The sequence below is a fragment of the Capsicum annuum genome, chromosome 11 (assembly GCF_002878395.1).
Source record: "Capsicum annuum cultivar UCD-10X-F1 chromosome 11, UCD10Xv1.1, whole genome shotgun sequence".
NCBI classification, from domain to species: domain Eukaryota; kingdom Viridiplantae; phylum Streptophyta; class Magnoliopsida; order Solanales; family Solanaceae; genus Capsicum; species Capsicum annuum.
Window position 1 is genome coordinate 2,374,479 of NC_061121.1, and position 16,495 is coordinate 2,390,973.

The 16,495-nt window shown below is 31.6% G+C and overlaps 1 protein-coding gene across 1 annotated transcript; it reads right to left on the reverse strand.

Annotated features, from left to right (window-relative positions):
• Window positions 1-4,568: 4,568 nt before the first annotated feature.
• On the reverse strand, window positions 4,569-11,334 carry LOC107848396. Its single transcript, XM_016693158.2, has 11 exons — window positions 11,198-11,334; window positions 8,721-8,949; window positions 8,349-8,450; window positions 8,009-8,178; window positions 7,779-7,912; window positions 7,515-7,692; window positions 6,445-7,012; window positions 6,114-6,226; window positions 5,757-6,000; window positions 5,244-5,495; window positions 4,569-4,725 (listed from the first exon to the last, which is right to left on the reverse strand). Exons 1-10 carry the CDS (start codon window positions 11,251-11,253, stop codon window positions 5,271-5,273), a joined length of 2,019 nt encoding a protein of 672 aa, XP_016548644.1. The 5' UTR covers window positions 11,254-11,334; the 3' UTR covers window positions 4,569-4,725; window positions 5,244-5,270.
• Window positions 11,335-16,495: the final 5,161 nt, after the last annotated feature.

Genomic DNA, 16,495 nt, shown 5'->3' on the forward strand with positions numbered 1-16,495 from the left:
ATTATTTTTATTTACAGCACAACTAAGATCATAAGTTAGGGACAATCTACATTGAATATTTTTTAACAATGTTGATAAATAAAAATAATATTGTGAATGAAGTCTAAAAATATCAGACCGATAAGTAGTTCTAGAAATAGCGTTAAACATAGGATTATAAATTGCTTGTATATAACGAATAAAGGCATCAGAAGAAGAAAAACTAAAAGGCAAACAACCCACAACTACCATTTTAGTTATTTCTTCCCGGTCCCTCAATTTATTATACTTCTTCGCTACGTGACCGGTTGGTGGGTCCATTCTAGTTTGCGTTGGCCCACCAACATCCCCACCACCTTGTGCAATATTTAACTCTCTTTTGTGATCTTCAGCTATATGTCTCATTAACGTACCCGTACCCCCTTGCTTGCCTCCACTTCTATGCTTATATATTTGTTGACAAATATTACATTGCACCTCAATATCTGATATACGTTCAAAAAATTGTCATGCAACACTAGTTCTTTTACGAGGTCTTGGGGCATTGGGAGGACGGGGAGGGAGATTAACTGATTCAGATCTAACGTTAACATCTCCTACTGCGGGTGTCTCAACAATATTTTCATTATCTTCGTCTAAATTAACCGCATCTACTTTATTTTCTTCTTCTATACCGTAATTTATCTGAGCTTCTACATAATCCATATCGTGAGCACCTACACCTATTTTTTCCTCAAAAGGTATACCAAGCGGTACCGGAGGCGAAGGCACACGGGTATATCTACTACTTGAACTACCTCTACCGCTAGTAATTCGCTTTTTACTATCACTACCGCTTCTGGAATAAAAATTTTTAACACCTTTAGTAGCGAGGTTTCTTAATTTATCCATAATATAAATTAAATTAAACTAAACTAAAAATATTCAAAATACACAAATATAATAAAATTAAATATTAAATAATTAATACAATAAATAAAAATTAAATGTAAGAGATGGAACAACAATACCAAATTTTGAAAGTATCCGAAGGTTGCGACTTTAGAAACTTCCGCTCGTACTTTGTAAACCAAAAAGTGAACACTTTAAGAAATTAAATATATTGAATATTTGAGAATTGAGATTTGAGAGAGAATGAGATTTGAGAGAGTGAAAAATTGTGTGAAAAATGATTTGAAGTTGTAGCGTATTTATAGAATTTTTTTTGGGATTAAAAAATATTTTTAAAGTTAATTTTTTTTTTTTAATAAATGGGCCCAAACTAACCGTTTAGCCGTTTTTGGGTCCAAGTGGCTAGTTTGACCCAAAATTCTTTTTTTTTTTAAAGGTATCCGGGCCGGTTAACCGGTGGGCTTGGACTGGGCTTGGTCCGGGCCGGGTTAGCCGGGCCCATTTTTAAAAAAGTAACCGGCCCGGGACCCGAAATCCTAGGGCTTATCAGGTCGGGCCGGGCCGGGCCACTTGACACCCTTAACCCTAGTTGATTACTCTTTGTTACTAGCATTGAATTATCAAATCTTGAAAAGTATTGCAAAGACTTTGGTAATCCTATAATCCTAATTATCCATGCAAAAAGTATTTGGTATCATCCATATAATAACTCCATCAATATTAGAACTAACAACATGACACAATTAATACGGGTAAAATGATAGAGTTACATTATCAAATATTATTTTCTTAATAACTATGTCATCTCAATTTGAAACGGAGAAAATATATGACAAAAGATTTTTAAAAAAAAATAATTAAAAAATAATTTGGTACACTTTTAACTTTTAAATACTTATCTATTAGCATGTGAAAAAAAATTCAAGTTTTTTTCTTTTAAAAAGTAAGGTATATGACAAAAGACAATATTTCGAAAAGGGTAAAAGGACAAATCCTTTTCATTATGCATGAATGAAATTAGAAAAAGGAAAGAACTTAGAAGGATCTACACTTTCTAAAATATACAATACTTATCTATAAATCTATGGAAAAAGACAATCAAAAAAATATAAAATAATTGAGGTTGCCTAATTGCATTTGAATTATTGAAGTATTTTGTTACGTGGTGATTAGAGCTCTCTTTGTTGTCCACGTAAGGACAAACAATAATCAAAAACATCTTTTTTTCTTTTTTAGTAACAACATAAATCTGTTGAGATTGAAATTTAAAAATCAATTAAAATTTTAATATTTTATATAATTATAAAATTTTTAATTTTAAGTCTATCGAAATACATAATTAATTAATTTTTAATAAATATAATAAAAATATATTATTTTATATAAAAATAGATAATTAACTCTCAATAAATCTTTTTCAATTCAATTGAAGATACAAGCTCCCAATATATCCATTCAATTCAATTGAAGATAAAAGCTATTAATATATCCAACAAATATATATAATTAATTGAAATTTAATTATGTAAGAGTGAAAGTTTATGTAAATATGATAAGTTAAAAATAATTTGCTAGATTTTACTTTTTGATTATTTAGTCCATATAAAAATGTCAAAATTAGATATAAGTTTGGTTGGGAATGTTTTGGTATTTTTAAGAACTTTAGGGGTTCACCTAAGACTCGAAAAATAATTTAAAGGAAAAGATAATAGGCAAATAATTTTGCAAGTGGTGTATATATAAATATTAATTTATATATAAACTAGTTAAATATATGTGCTTTGAACGTGTAATTTACATCAAGTCATATGTGAATTATTAAAATATCTTGATTGTCTTCTATGATATAAACTATCACAACAGTCATCACGGATAATAACAAAAGCATCAGATGGTAATAGAGATATCATAACAGTGCGATTAAATCCTAACTTTAAGAAAAATCCTCAAAGCTCGATCACACGTTAATCTCTATCACTTGAAAAAACAAGAAATAATAATAAAAAAGAAACTACTGTATTTGAGAATATTACAATAATATCATCAAACATAACCTTAACTCAAAAATTTTAAAATCTGACCAAACATTCATCTACAACATAATTTGAACATAACAAAAACTACATCAAAATAATACACTAATCAAAATATTAGAACAAAACAATTAAATCTAACCTTTTGTAATTGTAGATGACACCTTTAGAGCTTATAAAAAAAAAAAATTAAAATATCTCCGCCCGAAAATTTTACTATTGTGGATGTTATTATATTATTGTAGAAAAAAAATTCTTCAATACCCTCTCCTACAAAAAAGAATTATTTAACTATGAATGATTTTTATTTTTTTATTGCGAAATGAAAAAATAAATTATGATATCAAATTAAAATATAAAAGATTTTAATTTTTATGTTGCAAAATGAAAAAAATTAATTACGATATCAAACTAATGAAAAAAAAAAAGAATTCTCCAATACCTTTTCCTACAAAAAAAAAATTATCTAAATATGAAAATTTTTTATTTTTATGTTGTGAAAAAAGTTAATTATGGTATTAAATTAATATTACAACAAAACTTTAAGAATTAAAAAAAAAATCCTCAAAAATCTAATAACATTGTTTCCTTTTTTTTTTTTCCTTGAGAAATTAAAATAACTTGTTTTTCTTTGGAACTTTAAGATAATTATTGGTTTTTGTGTTTTTTAAAAAAAATTCAAAGGATATTTTTCTATCGCTACATGTTATAGAAATTCTTAATTTATATTATAATATAATGATATAATCAGACGTGAGCCAGAATTTCATGTAAGATGATTCAATATTAAAAAAAAATTAAGTCGAAGGAGATTCAACACCTACTATAACCATATAAAAAATAATTTTAATCATGTATAAATAGTATAGTTTTTCATAATGTATATTTAAATATAAATATTAGTTTACAGTTTTAACTTTCCCTACATGGACTAATCAGCCTGGGAGTTACCTAAGAATCATGAGTTCAAATGAGTTCAAATCATGAAAACAGCTCCAAATGAGTTCAAATCATGAAAACAGCTCCTCACAATCCGGAGGGGCAGCTCCTCACAACCCTGAGGGGTAGCTCAACTCCTCACAACCCTGAGGGGTAGCTCAACTGGTAAAGACCTAAGGACAAAATCCTTCAGGTCGCCAGTTTGAGCCCCAGCAATGCCACTGAAGGCATTACAAACCGGCCGCGTCTCCAAAGTTGCCGCGTTTCCAAAATTGTCAGTTCGAGCCCAGGGCCACTGAAGGCATTACAAACCGGCCGCGTCTCCAAAGTTGCCGCGTTTCCAAGAGCCCAGGGCCACTGAAGGCATTACAAACCGGCCGCGTCTCCATAGCCCCGTGGAACTAATCGTGGTGGATCCTTTTTTGAACTCGCATATAGCATAAACTTTGATTAATTTTTTTTTTTTTTTACTAATTAGCATTTGTCAAAAGTTCTTTTCATGATAATAACTCCAAAATTTTGCAATATGGTACACAATGTTGATAAAGTTTTACCTAGTAAAAAATATTTCAAGTTAACGTCTTTATCCTATGAAACATATTTCAAGATAGTGAATGACTTGATCACAAGTCACATCGATAAGCGACAATAGTTCTTCCCAACGATTTTTTTTTAAGTTCGAGTCATTTTTATAAGAAATTACTAAGCGGAGACGAAAGCTCAAAGGAAAAAAAAAAGCTATGTAATACAAACATACGTGCGTTACAACATGACGAAAGTATAACACATGTATAAATGAGATACACTATTTTGCTTGCTATATTCATATATCACATACAAGTAAATTATTCCTCGATATATCAATGAAGCATCTTCAAGTACCCTGCCATAACACACACAACATTGAACTCAATTTGCATAGACATCAAACATATTAAATTAGAAGGCACAAACGCGCCATTTAACTTGGCTTTCGCTGACATCTATGTTGTCGGACTTTGAGTGTGTACGAGTAGACACTTAAAAATTGTAAAGGGTTGAACAAATAGACACGCATACCCTCTTAACCAAGAAACTCGCGTGAAATACACTCAAACTGATTTGTATTATGTGATGTAAGGGCAAAATTTAGATCAGTTGGAGCGCGCAGATATCAGTTGAAGCCAAGTCAAACATGTATGAAGTTGAACAAGTATACATGCACATCCTACATGACGTACAATTCATGTGAGATACTCTTAACCTGATAAACTCGCGTGAAATACACTCGAACTGATTTGTATTATGTAACATAAGGGCATGATGTAAATCAGTTGGAGCGCACAGATGTCAGTTGAAGCCAAGTTAAAAAAGGACACGTTTATATATTAAGCGCACGCAAAAAAAAACGATCTCACACACCTGTTTCTCGAACATCAAAGAAAAAGATTACGTATTGGGGTCGATTTCGTCCACAATATCTACAGGAACAACTGGAATAGAGTCCCACCATTCATGTAATCTCCTATTTCCTTTCTCATTTTGCTTGCTTTTCCCTATCTTTGATGCTGCTACGAACCCATACGAAGCCAACGCCATAAGAATAAACTTAAAAGGAACCACTGATAAAATCACCGCGGCGACGACCAATGCTACCATTACCATATCTGCATGCTGCAATCAGAAGCGGATTCAGGATTTAAATTCAAAGAGAATCAGCCTTTGTTTTTAGCATTGAATACGAACCTTGAACTCATTGTACATTTGCGATATTATGAGTTCAGAAGTTACTCCCTTTGTTTAAATATATTAAGTTTCGTTGAAGCGGTACCAAGCGATGCTAAATGTGTCGCTTCAATTACCTACTAATTTAACAAGGCATAGCGGGAGTCGAAGCAAAAAAAGGGGAGCAAAAAGAACAACATACTGACGTACCTTTGGAGCTTTCGAAACCAATACTGACCAAATTTTCAGTATAATTACATTCATCGTTTGGATCAGGTGATAGACGCTTCTCAGCCCTTGTTGCGCCGATACTATGCTTTCCATCGTTGTCTGATCGGATCCAGTGTAGACGACTATCCTGTGGACCTTATCCGGTATCCTTCTGTGTCTAGCCCATATCATTGTAGCGACAATTCCCAATAAGAGCGCGGCTATTGCCTTGCCGACCCACTCACTACATTAGCAAGCATCTGTCAGCTCTTATAGGGACTTACTGAACAATATAAGTTCACTGTTTCACATCGATCAACAAAAGGTAAGTAGCATCGCATGAATAAAGAAACTCACTTATAAATAACAGCCATCGTCGTCACCACAAGAATGGTACTGGACAAAGGCCTTTCCCACGTGAACGCCTCTTGAACATATGGGACTAACTTTTTTAGTGGTTTAAGCAGACCCTAGGGAAAAAGAGAACATACTTTAGCGTAATCGATATTCAGTGTAAAGGTACATACACATATTGAGCGCTCTTCGGTTATGATTAGGTGATGCATACTACTCATTAACCGGGCTTCTAAAACGTTAAATGCTGCTAAATCCACAGTCTTATCAACTCTGTAATTCACTTTGAGAAATGATAGATATATAATTCCCTCAAAATAGAGTAGCAACGTACCATAAGAACCTGGACGTTACTGCCAATTCCTTCGTCTTTCAGTTCCTCAACCGTAGCTTTAGCTATTTGAATTTCTTTAGCTTCCTCCCTCGACTGATCAATAGCACTTTCTAATGATGAAACATTGTCGACTTGTACTGGCGAAGTAACGGTGTTGTCGTTGATTTCTTTTTTGATTTCTTTCAACTCTACACTTGGAATAAACAGTTGTGAGACATTAAGACTCCTCAAAATCGAGCTAGCACTACACGGGTGTTTAGTATCAACTTTGTTCAAACTCTCAGCAAGCTCTTTAAGCACGTAATCTCCCTTCGGCAGCTCATCGAGCAAGTCAAAAATTAGGAAGTTCTTAGGAACCGGAGGTGATATCCTAAGCATTTCTCTGGCTGCATGTAGCCGAATGATCCCAAGTATTGTCCTCGCGTGCATTTCCCACGACTCCAGTGGTGAATCTACTTTGAACTTCCGTAGAAACCTATGCAATAGCATAATTTCCTTCACAAGAGAAAGCCAGTGGTCGCGTCTTGTCGAGCTCGTCATTTCTGGAAATTCAAAGACGACCCCTTGCCTAAATGGAAAACGCAAGTCATTATATCATTACTATCTTGCACATATGAAAAGACACATACAATATATTTCTTCCTAATCAACTATGAAGCTTTACAAGTTGGCGTAAAACTGGTGATTCCTCGATTTATATTTGCTCGAACTCTCCAAAAATGTTGTCTCACCTGTTTCAGATCCTCCAAAAAATGCAATATTTTTAAAGAATCCGACATGCTCCTGTCAACATTTTTGACAAGTCCGAGCAACATCCCTAAAGTTTTTAAGATGACAATTACCGGCTTTCTCATGCCTTTGGTAAATGAGATTGCAATTTAGTCCTCAAGGAAAGCCCGGAGTACTTATATAACCTTATGTGGCTCGAACTATTTAAAAATGTCGACGGGTGCGTTTCAGCTACTCTAAAAGTAGTGCATTTTGGAGAATGCGGCAACAATTATGTACTAGTCCGATCAATATAGTGAATAACTGGTGCGTCATATTTAGAAGTCATCAAGAGTACTTACAATTCAGATGATTCGTAAATTATGGCTTTGTCGTAGAGAGGAGCACCCCATGGACCTGTGGCAGCTGTCTTGACACTCTGTTCACTATCTTTCGATAGATCGAGCTTAATAGCCTCTTTATAAGAAATAACACCAGATGCCTCGAAGTAGAGGGCATAGTTTGTTAATGTCAGCCTACCTAGAAAGAGAAATCAGTGAGCAACTATTGCTTAGAACAATCCAGGGCAGTGCAACACAAACCACAACAAAAGGCGAGAGAGATACCAGGCCAACTTGTGCCTCCGATGTGGCGCACTACTCTCTGCGAGCTTGCAGTTCCTTCCACATGTAGTATAAACTCATCGTCCGCCATTTCCATGCCTGTCGGGGTCGCTTGTGTTTGCAAATGCTTCACACATCTAATCAATGAAAGTCAACCGGAAAGGAGAACCACCCAATCAGTCAAATCAGCTATGCGTCAACCCCAACAAATGTATTTTAAGAACAAGAATTACTTTTCGATCTCTTTCAAGAACATGTCATACGCAGGATAATGAAGTCGATTTTCTGTAGATGCTGTCAGCATCTCGAAAGAAAATCGTCCATTAACAATGTCAGCTACTAAATGTACAAGAGTCCCCAGCCACAAGAATGCATCCTCTCCAACACTTGGTTCATTGTCAACCTGTTAAATCATACGTAAATCTACCGTAAAAATCTAAGGTAAATCTATCACTTATCAGGAAGCGCGTATCATAGGAAATATTTGAAGCGACAATTGGTCTGACATCCAAATGTCTATCTAGTAGCACAATGTTTAAAAAAATATTCCGAGTTAAGATATGGATTCCTTACAAGGAGCGGCATGACATCCGAGTAGAACAACAGAATATCATCTTGTTCTCGAGGCATTTTACATGTTGCTTTCCTATCTTCTTTTTCTTTTGCCACGCATTCCTGTATTGTGAATGAAAAATATACAATATAACAAGTACATTTCATTAGGGGAAAAACGTATGCCAAACTCCTAATTGGAATGTCCGAAGGTAACAATCAAACCCATCTCGTTTGCTTTGCTCGAAAAACATAATTGTAAGCAGAATGACGATGGTCTATTATATTACAACCGAAAAGTCTGGTGAGGTCAAGAGTAGAGTACACAAAATCAATGTTTTTAGGTAGTTACGACAGAACTGTTGGATTAAAAAAGCAAGGAAGGAAATTAACTGAATGTCTCTCTTCATCAGCTGAACTTGGCATTTCCCATGCTAGCATCATATCAAATGTAATCCGGCTAAATGAACCATCAACTAACGTCTCCTCCAACTTACTGCATACGTCAGTGAGGCCCTTCGAGCAGCAAAATTCCACCAACTTCCTCGAATAACCCTCCATTTTAGGCTCCCATCCAGCCTCAAATTCATGGACTAATTCATCCACAGAGCTGCCCAACCTCCTGCGAAGAAACATTCATCAATAACCATTGAAAAACATTATTAAATACGTAAAAGTGTGCTCTTTTTGGCAGCTTAAACGTTAGGTGAAATTGGTCGCGCACTTCAGCATGATATCAGAATGGACAAATTTCTATGTTCCAAGTCTCACTAATATTCCAAGGCAAAATATCAACAATCTCTTTATCGTCGCCTACCTTCTATTTTCCATCGATGGTCGACTCATTCCTATTCCTACGTGGACATATTATTCCTTCTAACTAAGCATATAAACCATGAATTGTCCTCTACGAAAAGATAGCAGCCTCATATTGCATGCTTCTAGCTCTAAATAATAGGAATTTTGGTCTACGTCTCTTCAAAAATGTCAATGGGTGCGTGTCAGATTTGCTTGTATTTTAGGAGAATCCAACATGGGTGCAGCATCGAAAGGGAAGAGTTCGTGCAACTAATATTCTAGTATGATAGAAATATGGTCGACCATTATGAGAGATAGCGAAGCCAGGTCGTATAAAGGGGAGCCCACCCTTATAACTAGGGGCGGAGCCACCTTTCATCCGGGGTTCATCTGAACCCCATTGACGGAAAATTATACCATTTTTATACTATTTTTACATAGTTAAAAATATATAGTAGATGTTAAACCCCCTTCGACAAATTCGTATGTTTACTTCTAATGAACCCCTCAATGAAAATCCTAACTCCGCCACTGCTGATAACAATAGTAAAGAGCCCTCGTAGCCCTCAATGAGGGCGTGAGGGATGTCTTGAAGACATAATTAGCTACATAAAAGTGCGCTCTCGCTAACAACTTAAGTTTCAAATGGGATGATCGCACACTTCAACAATAACTTCCACGAATTCATATTATACTAGGTTAGTTTTCACAAGAAAATATTTTCCTTCCTACCGAACACATAACTAATTTCGGTTAATTTCCTACCAACCTTTTACTTGTTCATTTTAGTATATCACATTTTCCAATTTTATCTAATCATAAGTAACCATTTCCTCCCTCGCATACCAATTGTCACATTTCCTTCTTCCAACTTATTTTCGTAGCTAAATTGAATTAAATCAACTCGAAATATTGTACGTATTTAAAATTTATATATCAAGAATTTTTCGTACTATAAGTATTACAAATTACGACGTCTCTCGTATTAATTTGATTTTAAAATATACTTTAAAATACTAATCAAAAAGTTAAACGCGACAACTAATATAAAGATGGAAAATACCTCATCCCATCATCACAATAACAACAAATTCAGTGTAACTATATAAGTAGAGTATGAAGAGAACAGTGTGTAACTATAAGTTCAAGAAAAGATACCCCTCCAATTCCTAATTCGTTATCGTCCTTAATGCTCGTCATTTCACAAAACCTAAACATAATTAGTGTTTTGTTACCACTTCTATCTTTAATACTCCATCCGTTCACTTTTACTTGTCAAAAAATTCCTAAATATATTTCTACTTTTACTCGTCATTTTTGACATATCAAGAAAAAACAACTTCTTTTTTTCCTATTTTACCCTTAGTATTAATTGTTTTTTCTTCAAATTAATTTCAACACACAATGTAAACAGCATTTAATAGAGGTACTATCATAAAATAACTATGTTATTAATTTTTTTTTCTTAATGAATGTGTCAAGTTAAGTTGTGACAAATAAAAGCAAACTGAGGGAGTAATAAATATGGACAGATACTAATATAGTAAAAAAAAAAAAAAAGAGAAACATCAAATAAAACTCAATACTCACTCCGTCACTCCATCCCATTTTATGTGTAATTATTTTTCTTTTTCCGTCCCAAAAAATGTTATATTTCCTTATTTGATAAGGATTGAAAGACACAATTCCACTTTTACTCTTATTAATCCCACTTAAATTAAAAAAAAATAAAAATAAAGATAGGAGCATAGTTTTTAATAAAGGACAATTTAATAAATATAACCAAATACCAAGTCATTCTTTATTTCTTAAATTTCGTGTCCAATCAAATAATGACACATAAAATGTGACAGAGGAAGTAATAAATAAGAATAATTTAATCAAATTACCTTTCAGTTAATGATTTTCGTAAGGGATGTGCAACTTAAAAATGCGACAAGTTAATAGAAATGGAGGGAATAGAAAAACAACAACTACAACAAACAGAAACAACAACAAAACAATACAATACAGTAATAAAAATTAATTAAAAAAAACAAGTACAAAACACAAAGAGAAAGAGGGGAACTAACATAGCACATGTATGAAGAACATTGTTGGCAATGGAAGAAAGATGTTTCTTTTCCATATCTTTAAAATTTTATTTATTGAAATATAATTCAGATTTTGGTTTACAAAATTTTTTTTTTTATATAGAAAAAAGTTGCACAAAGAAGAAAAAAAAAAGATAATAATAGTGATGGAGGGAAAGTGGCTTCGGTTATTTGGGATCTATAAGGACACGTGGAAGACATGCAACAACTCTTGCCACTAATTCAGTGCTCAGTCAACTTTCTCATTTTTTTTTTTTCCATATTAATATCTTCTTAATCAGTTTATTAATTTACCAATTCGAGTTTTATTTTTCCACTATACTAATAGATGATCAATTGTGTTTTTATCATTTCAAAATAATTAACATGTTTATTAAAAATATTAATTTCAAAATAATTATTAATTTGAAAGATCATTAAGTATTTTTTTTCAATTTTAGCTTAGAATTAATTATTTTAAAATTAAGAAACACGTAAATAGATAAAAATTAAAAAATTAGTAAAAATATATTAGTCGAATCACAATTTGTAATTAATTTTTTCTTAAAATAATGAAGGAAGTACTTATCTAATTTGAAAAACTAATAGATACTTACCATCTTATGTCTATTTTATTTTCACTATTAAATACTATTTAATAATTAATATTTTTCTTGCAACATTAAATTTATTATATTTAAAGAGTTATATAATAAAATTGTCCTTATTATTTAATGTTTTTATGTGTCAAGTCAATAATAGATAATTAAATATGAACGAAATGAATAGAATTAGCAGTAAATTTTGTTATTTAATTATATAGTAATTTATTTTTAGTCATTAATAAGATTGATATATATGCATTAAGCAATTTAATTATTTCCATTTTTATTGCATCATGATGCATTTGTTCAATATTATTTATACATGAAACTAAATGTTTCACAATAAAACTATTACTGCAATTTGTAAAGACTTGGTTTACAATTTTCCATTTTCTCCTTGTTTATTTGAAGGAATTGATACATTTTCTCTTAACCTAAGAAAAGGAAAGAATATTAATATCTTAATTCACCTATATTACTATTAAAAGATAATAATTGTTTTTGACAAAATGAAAATGACCTATTACTACAATTAGTATCACAACTTTATTTATCAAATGGTATCTTTAATTATGCACTAACCAAAAGTATGCTAAGACACATATGGTGCATATTATGCCAAAAGTTTTGTTTAACAATAATAACATATTCAAGTGTAATATCAATGGGGGCGGAGTCAGTTCTTCGATAAAAAAAATATATCATTTATATATGGTTAAATTTTTATTTTATTTTTTGCATCTATAGCAGACGTTAAATCCCTTTCAACTAAATTTTCTTCAAATATTGAACTCCCTTAGTCGAAATTCTGGCTCCGCCTCTGAATATCAACGTGAAGTCGGACGAGAATGATATAGAGAAAGACTATTTTTGATACGTCACCGATTTAAATAAATTAAGTGTTATGTTTAATATTTTTTTCTATGTCGATGTCATGCTTGATTTCCAAGTTGAATATTATTTATAAAGCTCATGAATAATTAGAATTAGGTTTATAAGAGGTGAGGAAATAAGGTAGAAAATTCTTTGTACCAACAAGTACAATCAATTTACAAGAGAATAATTACTCAATTGCATTAAATTCATTGTTTGGAGGAATAAAGCTAGGTAGAAAAATATTAAGAACTTTTTTTTCCCCATAAATTCTCTTTTGAGGTTTTGGAATTTAGTCCCTATTTCGTCTTTTTTTTTCCCCTTTCTTTTCTCTTTATTTCTTGGTGCTATCTATTTATATATTTATAATTAGCTCATTTTTGCCTCTTGGATTACAATAAAGTCTTATTACATAAAATATGAAAGAAAAATTGTATAATATTTAAACAACAACAAATACATATATTACAAAAGTTTTTTTTTTTTTTTATTTATAATCGAGAAATTTATGGTGGCTCAATAACATATCGTTGCATACTTAGTTTAGGGTAAAAATTTACACGCATTCGATTCATACACCAAATTAATATTTTTTTACCATGATTATGTAATTAAATTAAGTAAAATACATATTGATTAATCATGATTAAGTAGCATGAACTTTAAATTCAAATATATGACATGCATGTATTGGCCCATTTATGCTTTTTCCACAAGTATTTTTTATAGTGATTTTATTATAAGGGAAAGGACAGAAACGACACTTCAAATTACACTATTTCCTTGAAAATGGCCATGAAATTTAAATTCCACTTTCTAGCCATTTTAATTTACTGACTGGTTCTATACCGTTTTTACACAGCTTTAATACAGGTTTTATACAAATCTTATACATAAATATTCTACACGGAAATTATACAGTTTTGATTCATAATTTATATAATAAATGTACATTTGCAGTTCAAATTAAACTATTTCCTTGAAAATGGCCATGGAATTCAAATTCCACTTTCTAGCCATTTTAATTCACTGACTGGTTCTATACCCTTTTTACACAACTTTTATACAGGTTTTATACAAATCTCATACATAAATATTCTATACGAAAATTATACAGTTTTGATACATAATTTATATAATAACTGTACTTTTTTTTACACGTTTTATACAACAATTATATAATTTGTATACACTTTCTATATATTGTACATATACATATTTGATAGAACTATACAATTTCTATACATATATCTTATATAGATTCATATTCTATTTAATAATTATATCATTTTTATATAATTTAATTATTATTTCTAACGAATAAAAAAAATAGAATATTTGATCAATTTAAAAATTTATAGTTAAAAAAAATTGAAATATTTTTAAAAGGGCCGAATTGCCCAAGTTGAATATTGTATTAGTATTGTATATAGACTGTATCGGTATCGTATATGAACTGTATATGGACTACGTGGATCAAAATGACCCAAATTGAAAAAGATTAGGAAATGGCTATAAAATGACATTTGTTTAGCCGACTGAACATTATTTGTCCAAATGCCAAACTTGGGCTATAATTGGGCTATTATTTTTTAAAAAGGTCATAGAGTGTCTTTTTTCCTTATATTTAGGAAAAAATACATAAAGTAACATACTTAAGTATCAAATTACAAAAAATAACAATACTTTTATCAAATGACATTTTGTAGCATATGTATTTGTATTTTTGTAGCAACAGTTTGCAAAAATACGAAATACAACTTGCTATATTATGTAATTATAAAACTGTTGTCATGAAACTCATAATTAAGGAGATTAATATGCTATTTTTAAATTTTGCTCTTATATTTATAGCGCATAAATTGAGATAAAAAAAAATAACTAGCACGGGCCCTTCAATGTCTATTATTCTATAACAAGATATCCCAATAAATCCCAATGAAACTCAATGTGCAGTTTGAGGAGTTCAAAACTTATATTGGGCCACAACTTTGTGGGCTTTTTTTTTCTTTTTGGATTTGGGCTTGAGATTGGAAGAGTCCAGTCCAACCTCTAGGTAATGTTGCATATAATAGACCCTTGTGGTCTGGCCCGCACATAACTGAAGTTTTGGTGCATCGATCGAACTGCCTTTTACCCTCTTCTTTTGTTTTTGCTATAGTATTTAACGAAAATATATATGACAATAAAAATGGATTTGTGTAGAAGTTGACTCTCTCTACAACTTAGTGTAACTTCACGAGTGGTATGAGAATGATAGAATGTATGCAAATTTTCGTCAAACACTCTGACTCAAAAAAGTGGAAGTTCTCTCTCTCCTGTATCCGATATTTATATCAATCTAATAAAATACATATCCCAAGGCTTGAAAGATACTTAAGGTTTGTTTGGTGTGAGGTATAAAGGATAAATAGTCTTAGAATAAAATGAAGGACTATTTTTACCCCACGTTTATTGTGAGATATTAGTTACTAACAAAATTATTTATTCCACCATTTACACCATTATCTCCATATACATGATGGATAACTAATTTTGAAATAACTAATCCCCGAATTAATTATTCCAAGAAACGCTTTCCCAACCAAACAACCCCTTTTATCCCTATATCATGTGCTTGAACATTTTAAAAAGGCCATGGATGGAATCTATCTTTCCATGTACAAATTCCTATAATCATCAAAGTAGAAATTCTCCCCAACCTTATAGATTCCACTACTTCCCAACCAATAATCTCAAAATTGGCATTTGATTTACAATTTTTCTTTTCTTCATTCAACATATTAAAAACTCGAAATCAACCGAGACAAAAATACTAGGTGATTTTTTATCCATCTATTCTAGATTTGATGAATTACCTATACCTAGTATATGTTGCTTGGAAACAGTAAAAGATATCCTATGAAATTAGTCGAAGTATACGCATGTTGGCCTAAACATTACGATTATAACTAATTAATGGAAAGTCACATGATACTAAAATACTTTAAAAGAACAAAGAGACATAACATACTTACGTCATTCAATTGTGGATTAGAAATATTTTGGCACCACCAAAGGTTGTGGTGTAATAAGACCTTCGATCGTGTATCTTCGAACAACTTAATAAAGAAGAGTCTGGCCACATCTGAATTTAAATCAGATAACTTGTTTGTCTGATTCTAGGTTCAAAAACGACATTGATATAATAAGTATTCATTCATTCTTAATTAAAAGGCTTTGATTTAAGTCATAAAAAAAATGCCACCTTTAGTAAAAATCTATCTATCCTATAAAATGGACCCCGAATACATTGTAGAAAGTCAAAAAAAAATTCTATCTTTTTGCTCATAAGTGTGATAAATGGTTGAGATATACTGGTCACCTTCCCAAATAATAAGCTCTCTTGAAGTGAAAACACATGTAGTGTGGGGTTATTGGTTTATGTCCATTTCTACAATATTGTCAATCTCATCAATCAATCAATCAATCATTTTGGGAATTAGAATTATGTTATCATTGATGTCAAGGATCAAAACGACAGCCTCGGAGTAACTGATAAAGTTGATGTCATAAGATCAAGAAATCACGGGGTTGAATTATGTTATCATTGATGTCAAAGATCAAAACGAGAGCCTCAGAGTAACTGATAAAGTTGTTGTCATGAGATCAAGAAATCACGGGGTTAAACCTTGGAAACAGCCCCTAGCAAAAATACAAGATAAGATTGTGTACAATACATTCTTGTAGTGAGGTCATTCCCCGAATCTTGCGCATAGCGAAAGCTTTAGTGCACTAATTTTTTTTTATTTTTTATTTTTTATTTTTGATATCAAGGATC